This window comes from Durio zibethinus, chromosome 15 (genome assembly GCF_047325235.1).
Source record: "Durio zibethinus cultivar Kanyao isolate XHJ-2024 chromosome 15, ASM4732523v1, whole genome shotgun sequence".
Lineage (NCBI taxonomy): Eukaryota > Viridiplantae > Streptophyta > Magnoliopsida > Malvales > Malvaceae > Durio > Durio zibethinus.
In genome coordinates, this window is record NC_143176.1 from 17,183,583 (window position 1) to 17,202,265 (window position 18,683).

At 28.7% G+C, this 18,683-nt stretch overlaps 1 protein-coding gene across 2 annotated transcripts; it reads left to right on the top strand.

Annotated features, from left to right (window-relative positions):
• The first annotated feature begins 928 nt into the window (after positions 1-928).
• On the top strand, positions 929-4,745 carry LOC111301846 (nucleolar GTP-binding protein 1-like). 2 transcript variants are annotated; one of them, XM_089744629.1, is made up of 3 exons: positions 929-970; positions 1,580-3,637; positions 4,205-4,745. In XM_089744629.1, exon 2 carries the CDS (start codon positions 1,594-1,596, stop codon positions 3,625-3,627), a length of 2,034 nt encoding a protein of 677 aa, XP_089600755.1. In that variant the 5' UTR covers positions 929-970; positions 1,580-1,593; the 3' UTR covers positions 3,628-3,637; positions 4,205-4,745. The 2 variants fall into 2 exon arrangements, with proteins under 2 accessions (XP_089600755.1, XP_022753588.2); XM_022897853.2 differs by having other exon boundaries at positions 4,293-4,745.
• The last annotated feature ends 13,938 nt before the right edge of the window (positions 4,746-18,683 follow it).

An 18,683-nucleotide genomic window follows, 5' to 3' on the forward strand; every position in this document is an offset into this window, starting at 1 on the left:
ATTAAAATAATTAAATCAAACCTAACACTTACATATCATGGTCTCATGATGATGTTTGGCTTTCAATCTCAATGCATCGTTGGCATTGTTCATATGAGCAAAACACAATTATTATAAATTATAATTTCTTTTTTATAACAAATCACAGATTATATATACAACAAATGAAGTTTCGTGTTTGATTTTAAGATATAATCCCAACTCAAACTTAAAATGACTCAAATTAAAAATTAAAAATGTATTTAAATATAATAAAAAATAATAATATTTTTAAAATATAAAATTAAAAAAATATCATTTATAATTATTATACTTTAAAAATAAATGCAAATGTCTTCAAAATATGTTTGATAAATTATTGAAAAATTTTAAATCATTAAAAATTAAAAATTTCATTGATTTAATATTTTTAATGCGTTTGATAAATTATTTTTAAAAACCACTTAGTGATAGGTTTTTAATAAAAAATTAAAATGCTAAGTAGTTAAAACCTACTTAATATATTAAGTCAATTTTATTTTAAAAAAGAATGTTATCTAATTATATCAGTCATTTAGTTTCATATTTTTTCCTTTTAATTATTTATTATTATCTTTTAACTTTTATTAATTCAAGATAATTATAAAATTATATCTTTTATATAAAATTAATAAAAATTCTATTAATCATTTAATTTTAGTAGCATACTAAACAATTTTTATATCATAATTTTAATACTTAAAATTTTCAAATTAAAAATTTAATACTTAAATTTTATTAATTTTCTATTTATTCAATTTTTAAAACAGCACCTAAAATAAAGCACGAGTACAATGGTTAGGGTAACCGAACCCAACTGAAGTTATCCGGTTGGAGCTTAAACCGATCCACAATAAATCCGACCCGAAATCCTTAGCTCTGTTAAAATTATAAGCCCCCAAACCCTAGCAGCTCCTCTGCCATTTATCTTCTCTGTGCCAAAATATCGAAGGTACGCCCCTATACTTCAAATTAAATTATTATTGCTCTAATTCTTAATAATTTTGATAAATCATCGAGAACTTTTAAATTCTTTTATGATTATAATGAATCGTATATTTCTTTTATTTTCATTTTCATTTTCGAGTCTGGATTCATGTTAATCATAATTTCCAGGTTTTGATTCCTTAAGCTTTTCCCTTTTGTAGCTAGAGAATTATGTACTATAATCCTTTGTGAGTTTTCAATTTTTTTTGAATTAATGTTTTTCATTTTATTATTTTCTATACAACTTGAGATTAGCTTAGTTAGGGTTCCCTGTCATCTGTGACTGAACAAATTTCTTTGGAGTCAAATTGTTTACTAAAGTTGCTTTTCGATTTTTTTTTTAATTTAAATCCCTCTTCGTATTTTCCACTGTTTAATTGAAAAAATTTTGTTACTCTGAAGAATTTTTTCGTTCTCTTTATATTGATTCATTCGAAATAAAATGGACGGGATGTTTGGCATATGTTTCAGAAGAATATGACCTGACAGAATTTTTGAGAATGAAAATCTGTTGAAAATTTTAGCTGTTTGTTAGTTGGAATTTAGCTGAATCCATATTTGTTTTTTTTTGCAGAGTGATATAGAGAGATGGTGCAATATAGCTTTAAGAAGATAACTGTTGTACCAAATGGGAAGGATTTTATTGATATCATTCTGTCTCGCACCCAAAGGCAAACACCAACTGTTGTCCACAAGGGCTATGCCATTTCCCGTCTCCGCCAGTTTTATATGCGTAAAGTGAAGTACACACAGCAGAATTTTCACGAGAAGCTCACAGCCATTATTGATGAGTTCCCTCGTCTGGATGATATCCACCCTTTCTACGGGGACCTTCTTCATGTGCTGTACAACAAGGACCATTACAAGCTTGCTCTTGGCCAAATAAATACAGCTAGGAACCTTATTAGTAAGATTGCTAAAGATTATGTGAAGCTGTTGAAGTATGGTGACTCATTATATCGGTGTAAGTCTTTGAAGGTTGCTGCTTTAGGTCGCATGTGTACCGTGATAAAAAGGATTGGTCCAAGTTTGGCTTATCTAGAGCAGATCAGACAACACATGGCAAGGCTGCCTTCAATTGACCCAAATACTCGGACAATCTTGATTTGTGGCTATCCTAATGTTGGTAAAAGCTCATTTATGAACAAGATCACCAGGGCGGATGTGGATGTCCAACCTTATGCATTCACCACGAAGTCACTTTTTGTGGGTCATACAGATTATAAGTACCTCAGGTACCAGGTGATTGATACACCGGGGATTTTGGACAGGCCGTTTGAAGATCGTAACATTATTGAGATGTGTAGTATTACCGCTCTAGCCCACCTACGAGCTGCAGTGTTGTTCTTCTTGGACATCTCAGGCTCATGTGGCTATAGCATTGCCCAACAGGCTGCTCTTTTTCACAGCATCAAGTCTCTTTTTATGAATAAACCATTGATCATTGTCTGCAACAAGACTGATTTGCAGCCTCTTGATAGGTTATCTGAGGAAGACATGAAGCTTGTAATGGAAATGAAAGCTGAAGCCATTAAGACTGTGATGGGTCAAGGAGGAGAGCCTTCAAATGAAGAGGGAGTACTGTTGACAATGAGCACTTTGACTGAGGATGGAGTGATTGCTGTGAAGAATGCAGCTTGTGAGAGGTTATTGAATCAGAGGGTGGAATTGAAGATGAAATCAAAAAAGATTAATGACTGCCTCAATAGGTTTCATGTTGCTATCCCAAAGCCACGTGACCAGAAGGAGAGGCCACCTTGCATACCTCAGGCAGTTTTGGAAGCTAAAGCTAAGCAAGCAGCAGAGCAGGAGAAGAGAAAGACAGAAAAGGATTTGGAGGATGAAAATGGAGGTGCTGGTGTTTACTCTTCTAATTTGAGGAAGAACTATATTTTGGCCAATAATGAATGGAAGGAAGATATATTGCCTGAAATTCTTGATGGTCATAATGTGTATGACTTCATTGATCCTGATATCTTATTAAGGCTTGAAGATTTGGAAAGAGAAGAGGGTCTTCGGCAAGCAGAAGAAGAAGATACTGAATTTGAAATGGATGGTAATGAATTGTCCCCTGAAGAGCAAGAAGCACTGGCTGCAATCCGTAAAAAGAAAAGTTTGCTCATTCAACAACATAGGATCAAGAAAAGCACTGCAGAGAGTCGACCCACTGTACCAAGAAAGTTTGACAAGTACAGGGAGTTTACAACAGAGAGAATGGGCAGACAGCTGTCAAATATGGGGCTGGATCCATCTATGGCAATTAACCGTGTTCGCAGCAGGTCAAGAGGCTGGAAAAGGGAGAGGTCATTTGATAGAGGAGATGATGGTGGTGAGGCTATGGATATGGATGTTGACCGACCAAATAAGATGCTACGTGTGAGGTCTAGGTCCCTGTCAATGTCAAGGTCAAGGTCACGATCGCGGCCTCCAAGTGAAGTTGTACCAGGAGAGGGCTTCAAGGACTCTGCTCAAAAGGTAAAGGCACATAAACTGGCAAAGAAATCTGTTAAGAAGAGGAACAAAGATGCTCGTCGTGGAGAGGCTGATAGAGTTATTCCTACATTGAAACCAAAACATTTATTTTCTGGGAAACGCTCCATTGGAAAAACTCAAAGGCGTTAGACAACTAAAGGTGCATTACATTGGTTCTTTATTTATCTTATACTTTGCCATTCATATTTCTGAAACATTGTCAAATTTTGTTGATTTCCTAGATGCTTCCGGGAAAGCCTTGTTTATATCCTGGTTTTGTTTTGTTTCTTGTTCTATGTGCACTGCCTGGTTTTGGATTAACAACTGTGAGCTTGAGTTTCTTTAGTTCTTATTGAGCAACCTCCTGAATGATTGGCTTAATTTTGTATCAATAATTGAAGCTTTTGTTGAAATTGAGAATTGCTTGATTATTCTTTGGAAACACTGCGTGTGGTAATCTTTCTTCCTTGACATTAGATGCAATCTTTTATGTCCTTTTGTATTTCTTTTCTTGAATTTTTTTTTGTTTATATTTCTTTTATGGAAAAGTTTGCTGCACATCAGTTTTTATACCCAATGATTGGATTTCTTTCTTTTTTTTTTTTTTGCTAAAGGTTGTAGATAAATGTTGAATTTTGGAGTAAAAGAATTAGTTGCATAATAGATTGTCTAATGCAGGAGAGTCAACAATGTTGAATTTTTCTCTACAATGTTATTCCTCTTGCAGGAGAGGTCAATTTATGTTATCCAGGAAGGTGTTCTGAATCTTATAATATACTGCTGTTGACAATCAATTATATTCCCTAATTTTCCAGGTCTTCGGAAGTATTGCCTGGTGATGACTGTGGAGGGGTCTTAGTTTTCCTTTGTGGGCAGGTTTTCTGCAGCAACTATGAATATGAGATTCTTGGGCTAAAATGTTCTGGGGATTGATAAGCAACTAATGTTGTACCTCCCACAGGACTAGGTACCAGGGTTCTGCTTCTATCACTGACTCCTACTTGTTTTAGGGGGCTTATCCCCATTTGCCCAAAGTTAAATATTGTGCGTCTAGTTTTGCACATGCTTTTATATTTATCCAATGAGGACTATGTTGTGCTTTCTTACAGTAAAGTTTTTGCCTTAGTCATTGAGTTTAATACCAATTGATCTACTTCTAAGGATATTAAGTGTTCGAGTTTGAGTTTATTCTGGTTGGGCCAGATTTTGATTCGAAGTTGTTTTGAATGAGACTTTTGACTTTTTTATCATATCATTTTCAGATTCCATTTTTTGGGTTTAAGTTTATTGCAAACCTCTAGCATGCGTATCGTTTTATCATGAACCCTCCCTTGTGTCAGCACTTTCGCCAAGTGTTTGGATAGAATTCCCATCATTACCTTGACAAAATGCAGTTCATAACTTCACTTCCTCGATTGTCAAGAGAAAGTTCAATGCTCATTCTTTTCTTTTAGTTAGTACAGTGAAATTAGAAAATTTATAACGAATGAAATTCAATTCATGCGATTTGTTTTTAAATCAATTTATATTTTTCATTTATGAATTAAGAATTTTAGGAATACAACAAAATATGATCTTTATATATTCAAAAATATTTATCACAAATAATTAGTTTTTTTTTTTTTTTTTTGGGGGGGGGGGGGGGGGGGGGGGCGACAGAGGACATAAGATTTGATCTGCCACTTTTTATATGTATAATATCTACTACTAACATCGTTTGCGGCCAACATCAACCTATTGCTGCCTTTGTCTTTCCTCAGCTTTGTTGGGGTGAACATTTTGCAGCCTATTGCTGTCTTTTTTCCCGTAATTTGTTCCTACAATTGAGTATATATTATTTGTTTTCTTTATCTGTATTCTTAAGCTAATTATTCAAAATTCTGTCCTCAACTCCAAGGGGCTTTTAAAAGTAAATTGAGGATTTGGTTTCAAACTAAAACTCTTCTCTTTTTAATGGGTTATGCTTATGCTATATGCTAAAAAAATAATTTAAAATCCGAACAGGAGAGACAAAAACAAAGATAATGTGTAAATAAAATAAATTTATACAAAAAAATTTTATACATCTTAATTAATTATTTTAATCACTAATTTTAAAACTTTTTTCTCATTTCTTTTTATTATTACAAAAAAAATTATTTTATATATACACTAAATTATGACTTGAATTATGCACGAAATAATTTTATTAATTTAATATAAAAATATACATACAAAATTAATTTTTTTAAATTACATTCAAATCTTTAAAATTTATATGCACATTTGTAATGAAATTTTATACGTGCATTTGCGTTTACACCTAAAACAAAATGATCAAATCTCATCTCCCTCATGTTTTCATATGATTTAAATGGCCCCTTAATCGGTGGTAGGGAGAAATGTGAAAGGTCCAATTACTTGATGAAAGAAGTGACCGGTAAGAAAAGCTCTTAACTGTTTAGACAATGGCTTAAAATTAATAAAGGGCAAACAATCAAACATACTATACGATAATATAATATAAAAATAATATTAAAAAATATAAAAATAATATAATTTAAAATTTTAATAAAAATTTTATATATAACCTTAATAAAATAAAAAAAAATATTTATATTTTTATATTGATATAAATTATAATATTTAATTTTTATATAAAATATAATATAAATATAAAAATTATTATTTATTATTATTTTATATAATATAAATATATAAATTATTATATTCGTATAAAATATAATATGAATATAAAAATTATCATTTACTATTATTTTATACATAATAAATATATAAAATATATTTTTTCCTGAATTGCAATTATTTAATTTTAAGAAGCAATGGATGATTGAGGTCAAATTAAATTATTCAACTTTAATTATGGAAAGAGATGGCCAAAGCACATGCTTAATAACCGATTGACCTTTCATGTCGACAATTGCTCCTGAACTGAGTCGTTAATTTTTAGTTAAAGGGTAAAAAATGTATTTAAATTATAATTTAATAATTATTTAAAAATTAAAAATTAAAATTTTTATTATAATTAATAAAATTTTTAATATTTTATTATAATTCAATTAAGTTTTTAAATGAATGAAATCTACTCACATGATAAAATTTAATTAATTAATTTTTAAATTATAGTTAATTAAACTTTTAAAGGGAGCTTAAAAAGAGAAGAAACGAAATAGATAAAAAAATTTATTTTATTTAATTTTCATATATATATTAATTACACCATATGATATACTTTAATATATTTTATCGATTTCACATAAAATTTTATTTTAATTGACAAAAAATTAACAATATTAACTTTTTAATCATAATAAAAATTTAATTGGATGCAAATAAATATTGACAGGATTGATTAATTATAATAAAAAATAAACTTAAATGATTTTTTAATTATAGCTTAGGAATTAACCTTTTAACCTTAATTTTTTAACACCAACTTATTGTGAAGATGTTAATTATGCCAATTAAAATAAAATTACTCCATATATCAATGATAAAATTTTTTAATTTCATTAGCAAATTTAACAAATTGTTACATATGTATAATTAAATTCTGATTAAATTTCATTAAAGGATTTAATTTAGTCTGAAGCACTTTTGATTTCATTTATGAAAATACATTAGTCTCTATGGTATGAAAATACAGCTCCCAATAGACAGATAAAATAATTTAAGTACAAACAAAAATGTATTTTTTTAATGCTAAAAATGAAATCTTATTGATTAAGCCAAGAGATGGCTACAAAAACTTGATTATAAAAGGAGGATTCTACATTTCTACTATTATAGTTTTCTTATGTCAAATTAAGATTTTTCTAATGGAAAATTATCTCATGGGGTAGACTACAGACTTAAAAGGTTGACAAGTGTCTTAATAAGGTTTATTTATGTATAATAAAAAATTAATTAATTAATAAATGAACTCATATCAATTATTCTAACCCTACTAATAAAATTTAAAATTTAAAATTTTCACAATTGATGTATAATTAAAAAACAAACTCCTTGCTAATAATCATTATACATTTCTAGTAATATTTATTAAAATTTTAAAACTTTGGCTCATTGATAGTCACATTTGTTTATATATAATTTTAAAACTTTGGTTCATTGATAATCACATGAACATATATATACATATATATATATATATATATGAAAAATTGAATTTGAATTCTTTTTTATTTTTTTAAATTATAAAATTGGTATAAACAGGTTGTTATAGTGTAACTTTAAGATAGCATTTGATACTTTATCATTAATTAAATTGCAATGAATGTGAACGCAGGGAAGGTGATTGTAGGAAATTAAATGCTGGAAAAATAACATTGCAGCGTTTAGCATACATAGTAAAATGCTGATTAAAATGTAAGGAATATAACATTACAATGTTTGGTAAACTATCACATTACTGGGAATGTAGTGTAAATTTCTCAAATTGCCTTTTTGTATCAAAACAAGTTATTTATCCAAAATAGTAACTTTGATAATAATATTTATATTATTGTCGTAACGTCTAGATCCGGGGATCTATCGCTAGACATTGATTTTTAGGAAGTCGCCACCAATCTTTTTTATCTAGGTGCGATTGGCCACCTATGTAATCTGTCCTTCAAGGGAACACCTAAGTTTAAGGGCCCCTAAAAGAATAGGTTCAGGTCTACTAACCAGAACAGGGTTCGGGAGTTCGGTTACGTGTAAGGAAGATTATAGCACCCTCACAACGCCCATCAAAAGATGGTACCAGCTTAAATTTGTGTTATCCAAAAGCCTTAAAATTTTATCAAGTAATTAATTATTGAAAATTATTCTCAATTGACTCTAATACTTTTAGCAGAAAATTGAGAAAATTCCCTCACCTCAAGAGTATGCAAGAAAAACTACTGTTTCACTTACAGAGGCTCCGTCGTCGGATTATTTAAAGAAAAAAACAAAATCAAAATTAAGATAGAAAGGAAGGAAAGAATGATTTTTTTTTAGGGAAAATTGATACTTTCAACTTTTCCCCAAAAATATTTTTTGGAAATTTTGATTTTCAAGGAAAATTGATACTTTCAACTTTTCCCCAAAAATATTTTTTTTTTTGAAATTTTGATTTTCAAGGAAAATTGATACTTTCAACTTTTTCCCAAAAATACTTTTTTTTTGGAAATTTATTTTTCTTTTAAGGAAAATTGATACTTTCAACTTTTCCCTAAAAATATTTTTTTTTGGAAATTTATTTCTAAGGAAAATTGATACTTTCAACTTTTCCCCAAAAATATTTTTTTTTTGGAAATTTATTTCTAAGGAAAATTGATACTTTCAATTTTTCCCTAAAAATATATTTTGGAAATTTATTCTTAAGGAAAATTGATACTTTCAACTTTCCCCTAAAAATAATTTTTTTGAAATTTTTTTCTGAGGAAAATTGATACTTTCAACTTTTCCCCAAAAATATTTTTTGGAAATTTATTTTTCTTTTAAGGAAAATTGATACTTTCAACTTTTCCCTAAAAATATATTTTTTTAGAATTTTTTTTATTTTTATTTAAAGAAAATAAAATAATAAAAAATAAATAAAAAGAATATTACATAAACCTAATCTAATAAATAAAAAATAAAAAATAAAATAAACAAATAAACAAAGAAATAAAAAAAAAAAAAAAAAAAAACCTGGAGCGGCTCGGATCGCGGCTCGGCTCGGCTCTGCTCGGCTCGGCTCAAGGAAGAGAAAACGGCTCGGGGGAGCGGCTTGGCGGCTTGGCTCGGCTCGGCTCGGCTCGGAGTGGGCTGGCACGCGCGGGTCAGAAAGCGGGTCGACGCCCGGGTCGGGTCGGGTTACGGCAAAACGCGCGGATCCTCTGATTAACTTAAAGCCAAAACGACGTCGTTTTGGGAGGGTATAAAAGGCAATCCCCTTCGTTTTTTCGGCAGAACGCTTCTCCCTCTCTCTCTCTTCTTCTTTTTTTCTCTCCCTTCTCTCTAGAAAATGAAGAACACCGGTGCCGAATTCTGGGAAAGTCGCCGGAATCTGGAAATTTCGCCGGAAGTCGGCCGGTTTCTGGGAATATTCGCCGGTTTCTGGGATTCCTCGCCGGAAACTGGGCAGGTGGCCGGAAACTTCAAATTTGGCCGGAATTGTCGCCGGAAAATTCAAACTTGGCCGGAAAAATTAACCGGAATCTGGAATTTCCAGAAATTCCCAGAAAAAAAAAATTCGAAAAATTCCCAAAAAATTCCCGATGATTCCTAGAACTCTCTTAAACCTTTTCTTAGCCTTCTACACTCTTCTATTCGCCTTTTCCCCTCAAATCAGTAGCTCAGGCTCACTGTTTTCTGTGTTTTTCTCTGTTCCAGGGGGATCCCTTTTATAGGGGTTGATCAGGAGTTCCTGATCAATCCCAATTCCTCCTTGGACGGGAATTCAGTCTTTGAATCCAACTGGACTCTTCTGATTGAATTCCCCTCCAGAGTGGGATTCTTCAACTTTGAATCTTAGCCATCCAGAATTAAAATCAAAATAAATAAATAAAAATACTAGATAATCAAAAGATATGATAGTATAAAAATAAAAAAATAATATCAGATAATTCAGAAAAAAAAATCAGATAAAATTAACAGATAATAAAAAAAATAACATAAGATAAACCCAAAAATATATTACAAAAATAATAATAATAATAATAATAATAATAAATATATAACTATATACATACAATACATATAAATCTAATCTAAATAAAAATAAATACACAAAGATATACATAATAATAATAATAATAAAATACATAAAATACAAAAGAAGAAAAAGAAAAGAAAAAAAAATACAAGATTGAAATGGGCCTTACCCCTTTGGGCCAGGCCCAATTGATCTAGGCCCGGACCCAATTGGGTGTCTACAATTATAATATTTATATTTAAATGATAATTCAATAATTTGTATAATTTTAAATATAATAAATTTTTTTTATCAAAATATTAAACATTACCATCAATTTCCTTATACTTTTTTCTGCAACTAGATGTTTCTATCACACCTTGAATATTATGCAACACCGTCAATATAACAACAATAACATAATCTTTTCAAATCAATGCCAAGAAAAGCAGTGGCAAAATACTATTTTGAACACAATTATGTGTTCTATCAAGATGCAGGATGTTCAATCAAAATACATTAGAATTTTCTATGTTCCTTTGATGATTCAAAGCAGATGTTCTATCAAAATACCAATAATAATATCTTACATCCATAATAATAATAATAATAAATCTTGCAAACCATAATAGCATAAAATTTAAAGCAAGATGTTCTACCAAAATATCCAAGATAAAATCTTAAATTTAGCAAATTATCCAAACGCTTCTAATAGAACTACCAAGTAAAACTTTAACATAAATATTCTTCATATGATCTGGAATTGAGAAAAGGTAATTAGTTTTTCCATTATCACTAGAGATAATGAAGCAACCCTAACTAGCTTTTTATTAGCCAAATCTATAGTTCCCAATCCATATATCACATCATACACTTTCATTTTCCTAATAGCATCATTAACAATGTATTGAACATTGTTGGCCAACTTAGCAACCTCTTCTTTAGCACCTTCATAGATCTCACCAAGTTTTTCCATGTTGGTAAAGAATTTATCATGAGCGTTATCAACATTTGATCCCTTACATTTCTTGGTTTTAGATCTTTTTGTAACTACATGAGACTAACTTGGCATTGCATGTCTTTTAGTTCCAGTGGATGATTCGCTATTACTTGTTTTAGTGCAGGACATGGACTTTTGGATGGTGTCCAGATTAAGTTCATCATCATCAAAGTGAGAGAGCATTGAATGTAGTTTCAGCATCCTTTGTGTTTATGTTCTCGACAGCATCAGTAAGTGATTCTGCTTATTGTCCAATAACCTTATCCTTTCCAAAGATAATGGCCAATTTTTCAAGATGAAAAAAAGGCTTGTTTTTAAAACCTATAGTAACTTGGTGACTCTACATTCCAAATGCATACATATAACATAAAAACACAAGACAAATACCTTTAAATATCAATTAAAAATTAAATGAATTAGTTTCAATAACAATATTACTTTAACCCATTTATTCCAAACATCAATGGCACATGTCAAAAATTTCTTGACATCATCCCACCAAAAATTAGAGGCTGCATGACATAAAATCTCAACCACTTCTTGATATTGGGACTTCAATAATCTCATTCTGGAGTTGATGTGTGGAATGCCCTTAATTTGGTAACATGGGATCTATTCAGCCATCCATTTTTTAGCTATTATAAGTAACTTACCTTAAAGGTGCCATTGTTTTTATTCCAACCTCATTAGTTGACAAATTTCATGCTATGATTAATTAAAACAGTATCTTCAGTAGTGGTCCATTAAAGAGTGGATCTTTTGCTTCTTTTGCCTATTCTTTGAAATGATTCACCCTCTATCTAAATGTTAACATAATGTAATAATAGAAGAAAATATAATAATCTAACAATGTATAAGAAAATTAATACACAATAACATTACAAATTAAACAATATAATACAAACAATATAGTTTAAATTCATCAAACTTTGAGTTTAAGGTATATGATAATGCACACAGACACATTTAAAAGAAATTACATAAATTAATTTTCATTTCTAAAAATGAGCCAATCATTTCACATTTTTTGTGCTAAGTTATCTCTTTAGGTAATGTATGCAAAAAATGTCTACATTTACAGGGCTTCAGATCAAGAAATCCTTATGACATCTCAATCTCAAACGGATTAACAGACGTTTCCCTATTTATGTGATTGTGTAACAATGCACAAACAAAAATAATCATGCATGTTGTTTTCATTAGATACTAAAGTTTCTCCTTAGGTATAGCCCATCTCATATTCAAAAATTCAAAATATCTCTATAACATTCCTAGCACTGGAGTGTCTATAATTAAACAACTTTTATTTTGTTCGAGGAGTGTGATTTTGTCTTCATTCATTCAAATGATACTTTGCCCTTTATATGAAGTTAAGAATCCTTTTCCATTGGTTTACTGAGGCATCCTAGCATCACATAAGTAGTAAAAACCTATAGCAAAAAAAAAAAAAAAGTTTTTAGATTTAGCTTATAATATAATGTTAATCACCATGTAGTTAATAATTTTACACCTTAAGGACCTTCAATTCATTTCTTCTAAATATTACATCTCCAATAACCTTAGAATATATAACTGAACCTTCATAGCTAGGCAAGATTTATATGAATTGTATATCTTGTAAATAGACCCTTAAGACATTTGTTACAATTTCATTCTTCCTTGTCCTATATCTAAGCTTATCAATGTCCAACACATTAACTTTAATATAAATCCAATCTAAAACACCAAAACAATTTTATTGTTTCCAATAGAAAAGTGACAAAAAAAATCAGTTTTTAGTTGAATTTATATATTTTTTATATTTAATTATAGACTTATAAATGTTTATAGCTTACCTTAAACTATTTTCATTTAAAATCAGTTGAATCATTAAGTACAAGCTCTGACCTCTTTAACATAATTGTTTACAATCTCAACACATAATTTAAAATCACAGAAAATTGCTTACTCATTATCTTAATACTCATAACAAATTCTCCTTTTATGATCCTATACTTTGTATGATGAGAAATGATGAACAAAAATATATCCACCATTTCTTCAACATTTATATTTTTAGTTGATGCAAACTTACCAATGCTTTAAAGCATATTACATAATTTACAAAATGCTTGGCCTATCCATTCTAGTATTTTCAATTCATGTCAAATTAGAATTAAATAATATCCTTCTAAATTTCAATTACCTAATGACATGTCTCTTATAACTATTATCATTGTACCTTTTATACTTTTTATCATTCCTCAACATTTGATAATAACCTTCTAAAAACATTAATCATCAAAATAAGAGTATAAATTTTTATAGCAAAAGCAAAATCAATCACCATCATTACAATTTGTTCTTCAAAATATCCTTTCATTAACATGAAAAGATTATGATAATTTAGTTATTTCACTACTAATAACAAGTCAGACATTAGTAGACAGTTTGGATATCATATAATAAAAACATACATATAGATAGCATGACATGAAATTAAACAAAGGTTCAAATTGTTTCAAATAACAACATATATAACTTCTAACTATAATTAAACTATTTTCCATAACTTACACAAATTATGGTAAAAAAAATACCAACAAAATACAACTACTAAGTGCCACTAATAAAAAATGAGATATCGATATTGAATAACATTTTCACTTTAATCATTTAGCTACTTTTCTGGGTGGCTTACATCCTTAGCAATTAGTATTTCTCCACTGTGATAATTATCCATTTCTCAAAATTACATAAAAAATTTGTTTAGCCTAGACTTTACTAGAAAATAATTCATCGATAGCTCTTTTATAACTATAAACTTGTCTTTAAGTTTCTAGCCAAGTGGTATAGATGTCTAGTATATATCCAACATACACTACATATGTATTTGCCATATCTAATAAAAAGTAATAATAAGAACATTAGAATGAAAATTGATTTCTGCAACTATTTTCTATACATTTTAAGGTTTATGATTCTTGTTTATTAATCTAATCCAAGAAACTGGTTTAGTTTGAAATCTATTAAACAAAGAATTTTTTTCATGCTATTAAACTATGGTGTTACTAAGGTTTTTTGCTAAAAATTCAAGCTAAACCCAACAATCTTGGTATCAAGGCAAAATAAACAAGATCAGTATACCTAAGGCTCAATCTTTAATAAACAAACATGAAGACATCTTTTTAAATAGCAAATTGAAGCTTAACAAGTTGTTATTGTGAAACCCAAGCTTAAAATCAATACAATCTTCATATCAACAAGGTTTAAACACAATCTTCAAATCAATACTAGCAAACCCAAGTAGTTAATCATCATATTCAAGCTAAAAGTCTCTAAACCAAGCTTCATAAGTTGTTACAGTCCCAAGCTTAAAATCAACATAATCTTTAAATTTACAGGTTTTAAACATAATCTTCAAATCAACAATAGCAAACCCAAGCTTAAAATCATCAAATCCAGGCCAAAATCCCTAAATCGAAGCTTAACAAATTGTTATAATGAAACCATCAAGAGTAGTAAGTTCTAAAATAAAATAAATAAATAAATATGCTTATAGATTTGGTTGAGCTATAATGGAATGGGAATGGAGGTGACATTAACTAGCCAAACCTATCGATCGAAATCAAGATAGAACACCAAGTAGTCAAAGAAAAAGAGAAAGAAGAGTGAGAATGGATAAGAGCATTAACTAATAGAGAAGAAAAGGAAAGAGTAAACTAGTCAAAATAATTTTGTAATTTTGCAAAGAGGTTGCAAAATTAATTTGCATAAGTTTTAGGTGCAATAAGATTGTAGCAACTAGAGCAACATGATTACAAATGTAATCTCAAATTACAATCATTCCCTAATATCAAACGTTGTAATATGATTACATCTAATTAAATTGTAGAGAATGTGACTTACTTCACTAATACCAAATGCCATTTAAATGGTAAGTTTTACTCAAGGCTACCTCACTACATCAACCCACATGATATCCACATAATAAGCCCATAAAAATTGAGTTGAGCTACCATTTCATATCTTTTTAGACCAAAATTTTCAATTTATAGTTGTTTTTTTTTTTTCAATGTTCCTTTATTTGATTCATTTTTCTTTTTGAATGTAAGTTGACCTTAGACTGAGCCATGGTTTAAAGCTATGATTCATGAGTTAAGAACCATATGCCCTAATTAACTTCACTTGTCTTCAATGTGAAGCCCAACCCATCATTTGGAATAGAATTAGTAATTTGTGTATTCATATCGTGTAGAATATTGATAATTCATGTATCCCATGTCGTGTTTTACACGCAAATAATGTATTACAATTTTATATCGATATAACAATTTGTGTAATTCATATTGATATGAAAACACAAAATATATATTTTTTATTTTATTAAATCTATATATAGTTTTTGTTAAAATTTTAAATTGTGTCATATTCATATCTTTTTCATATAATTTTTGTATCATATCATTGTGTTATTTTTTATATTATCAAATTTGATCTGAAATCCTTCAACCTCAACAATGCCTGCCCAACTTGTCTAATCTAGTCCTCTAAGTTTCTAACCGTAAATGAGTTGAAATTATATTAAAGTTAATATTTGATACGTTGTTAGTATAAGTTTTTTTTTAATAAGCAGAGTTAAGAAATTAACATATATCAAACTTTTATTTTTTTATAAATATACATTAAAGAAGCATGTATCATTCTATTGATTTCGTTTATAGAATTTAAAAACTCCACTAACATTAAATGAAATAATTTCTTATAATATTATTATCCTTTTTATTATGAACCACCAAAGCAATTACTCCTCAAATGCTTTTCTTTTTTCTTTTTGGCTTTTATATACAATTTTTTGTATAAAATAATTTTTTCATTCAATACATTGAAAACCATAATTTCAAAAGACACCTTTATTTCAATTAAACTAAACAATAAAACGGAAATAAAATTTTCATAACTATTCATGAATTAACTTTTTTCTTCAAAAATAATATAGAATACTTTTGTGAAAAATTTTATTTTCAATAAAACATGTGTATGATATACTATGAATGTTTGTGTTTTTCTATAATATAAAAATATATAATATCTATAACATACGATTAAAAGAATCCCTAAGGATTCTTCAATGGACACAAGTTTTGTTATATAAAAAGATCATTTCAACCTTTTTTGTTAACTATAACATTTATACACCTATATATTAAACATATTTTATTAAGTGTTAATAATTGACATTTGTCCAGTTTTATGAGCTAGATCTATAATTGATTGTATTATTTTTATTGGATTATTTATAGGCTAAATCATGTCAAATCAAAATCAAACATCCATCTCAAATTCAATTACCTAATGACATGTCTTTCATAACTATTATCATTGTACCTTTTACGCTTCTTATTATTTCTCAATATTTGATAATAACCTTCTAAAAACATTAATCATCAAAATGAGGGTATAAGTTTTTATAGCAAAAGTAAAAGCAAAATCAATCACTATCATTGCAATTTGTTCTTCAAAATATCTTTCCATTGTATGAACTAATAATATGAAAATATTATAATAATTTAGTTATTTCACTACTAATAACAAGTCAGACATCATAAGATAGTTAAGATATTATATAATAAAAATATACATATAGATAGCATGACATAAAATTAAAAAAAGGTTCAAATTTACCCAAATAACAACATACATAACTTTATATCATAATTAAACTATTTTTCATAACTTACACAAATTATGGTAAAAAAATCAATAAAATGCAATTATTAAGTGACACCAATAAAAAGTGAGATATTGATGTTGAATAACATCTCCACTTTGATCATTTAATTGCCTTTCTGGGTGGCTAACATCTTCAAATTGATATTTCTCCATTATGATAATCATTCATTCCCTAAATTTACATAAAAGCTTGCTCAGCCTAGACTCTACTAGAAAATAATTTATGGATAGCTCATTTATAACCATGAACTTATCTTTAAGTTTCTGATCAAGTGTTATAGATGCTTGGTCTATATCCAATATATGCTACATATGTCTTTGCCATATCTCATAAAAAGCAATAATAAGAACTTTAGAATGAAAATTGATTTCTACAAATATTTTTACATACTTTTTAAGGTTTATGATTCTTGTTTATTAATCCAATCCAAGAAACTGGTTTAGTTTGAAATTTGCTAAACAAAGATTTTTTTCATACAGTAAACTATGGTATTACTAAGGCTTTTTGCCAAAAAATCAAGCCTAAACCCACAATCTTGGTATCAAGGCAAAACAAATGAGATCAGTATACCTAAAACTCAATCTTCAATAAATAAATATGAAGACATCTTTTTAAACAGTAAATCAAACTTTAATAAATTGTTATTGTGAAACCTAAGCTTAAAATCAATACAATCTTCATATCAATAGGTTTTAAACACAATATTCAAATCAACACTAGCAAACTCAAACAATTAATCATCATATCCAAGCTAAAAGTCTCTAAAACCAAGCTTAACAAGTTGTTACATTGAAACCCAAACTTAAAATCAACACAATCTTTAAATCTATAAGTTTTAAACATAATCTTCAAATCAATGACAATTAATCTAAGCTTAAAATCATCAAATCCAGGCCAAAGTCCCTAAACCTAAGCTTACCATGTTGTTATAGTAAAACCATTAAAAGTAGCAAGTTCCAAAATAGAAAAAATAAATAAATATGCTTATAGATTTGGTTAAGATGTAGTGAAATGAGAGTGGAGACGATAACAACTAGCTAAACTTATTGATCGAAATTGAGGTGGCCCACCAAGTAGGCAAATAAAAAGAAGGAAAAAGAGTGAGAGTGGAAAGGAAAGTTAACCGATGGTGAAGAAAAAAAAAGGTAAAATAGTCAAAATAATTTTTGTGACTTTGCAAAGAAGCTGCAAAGTTATTTTGCATAGGTTTTAGATGCAATAAGATTGCAACAACTAGCAACAATATGATTTTAAATGTAATATAAAATTGTAGTCATTCCTTGATAGCAAACATTCTAACGTGATTGCATCCAATTAAATTGTAGAGAATGTGACTTACTTCCTTAATACCAAATGCCACCTAAGTGGTACATTTTACTCATGCTACTTTATTACATCAACTCAGATGGTGTCCACATAATAAGCCCAAAAATTTTGAGTCAAGCAACCATTCCATATCTCTTTTAACCAAAATTTTCAATTCATAGTTTTTTTTTTTTTTTCAATGTTCCCTTATCTGATTCATCTTTCTAAGGGTAAGTTGACCTTGGATTGAGTCATAGCTTAAAGCCATTATTCATGAGTTAAGAACTATATGCCCTAATTAATTTCACATGTCTTCAATGTGAAGCCTAGCCCATCATATGTAATAACTTGGTAATTTGCGTATTCATGTCATGTAGATATGGGTAATTCATGTATTTACATCATGTTTTACACACAAATTGCATATTATAATTTTATACCCATATAACAATTTGTGTAATTCGTGTTGATACGAAAACACAAAATATATATTTTTTATTTTGTTAAATCCATATATTGTTTTTGTTAAAATTTTAATTAGTGTCACA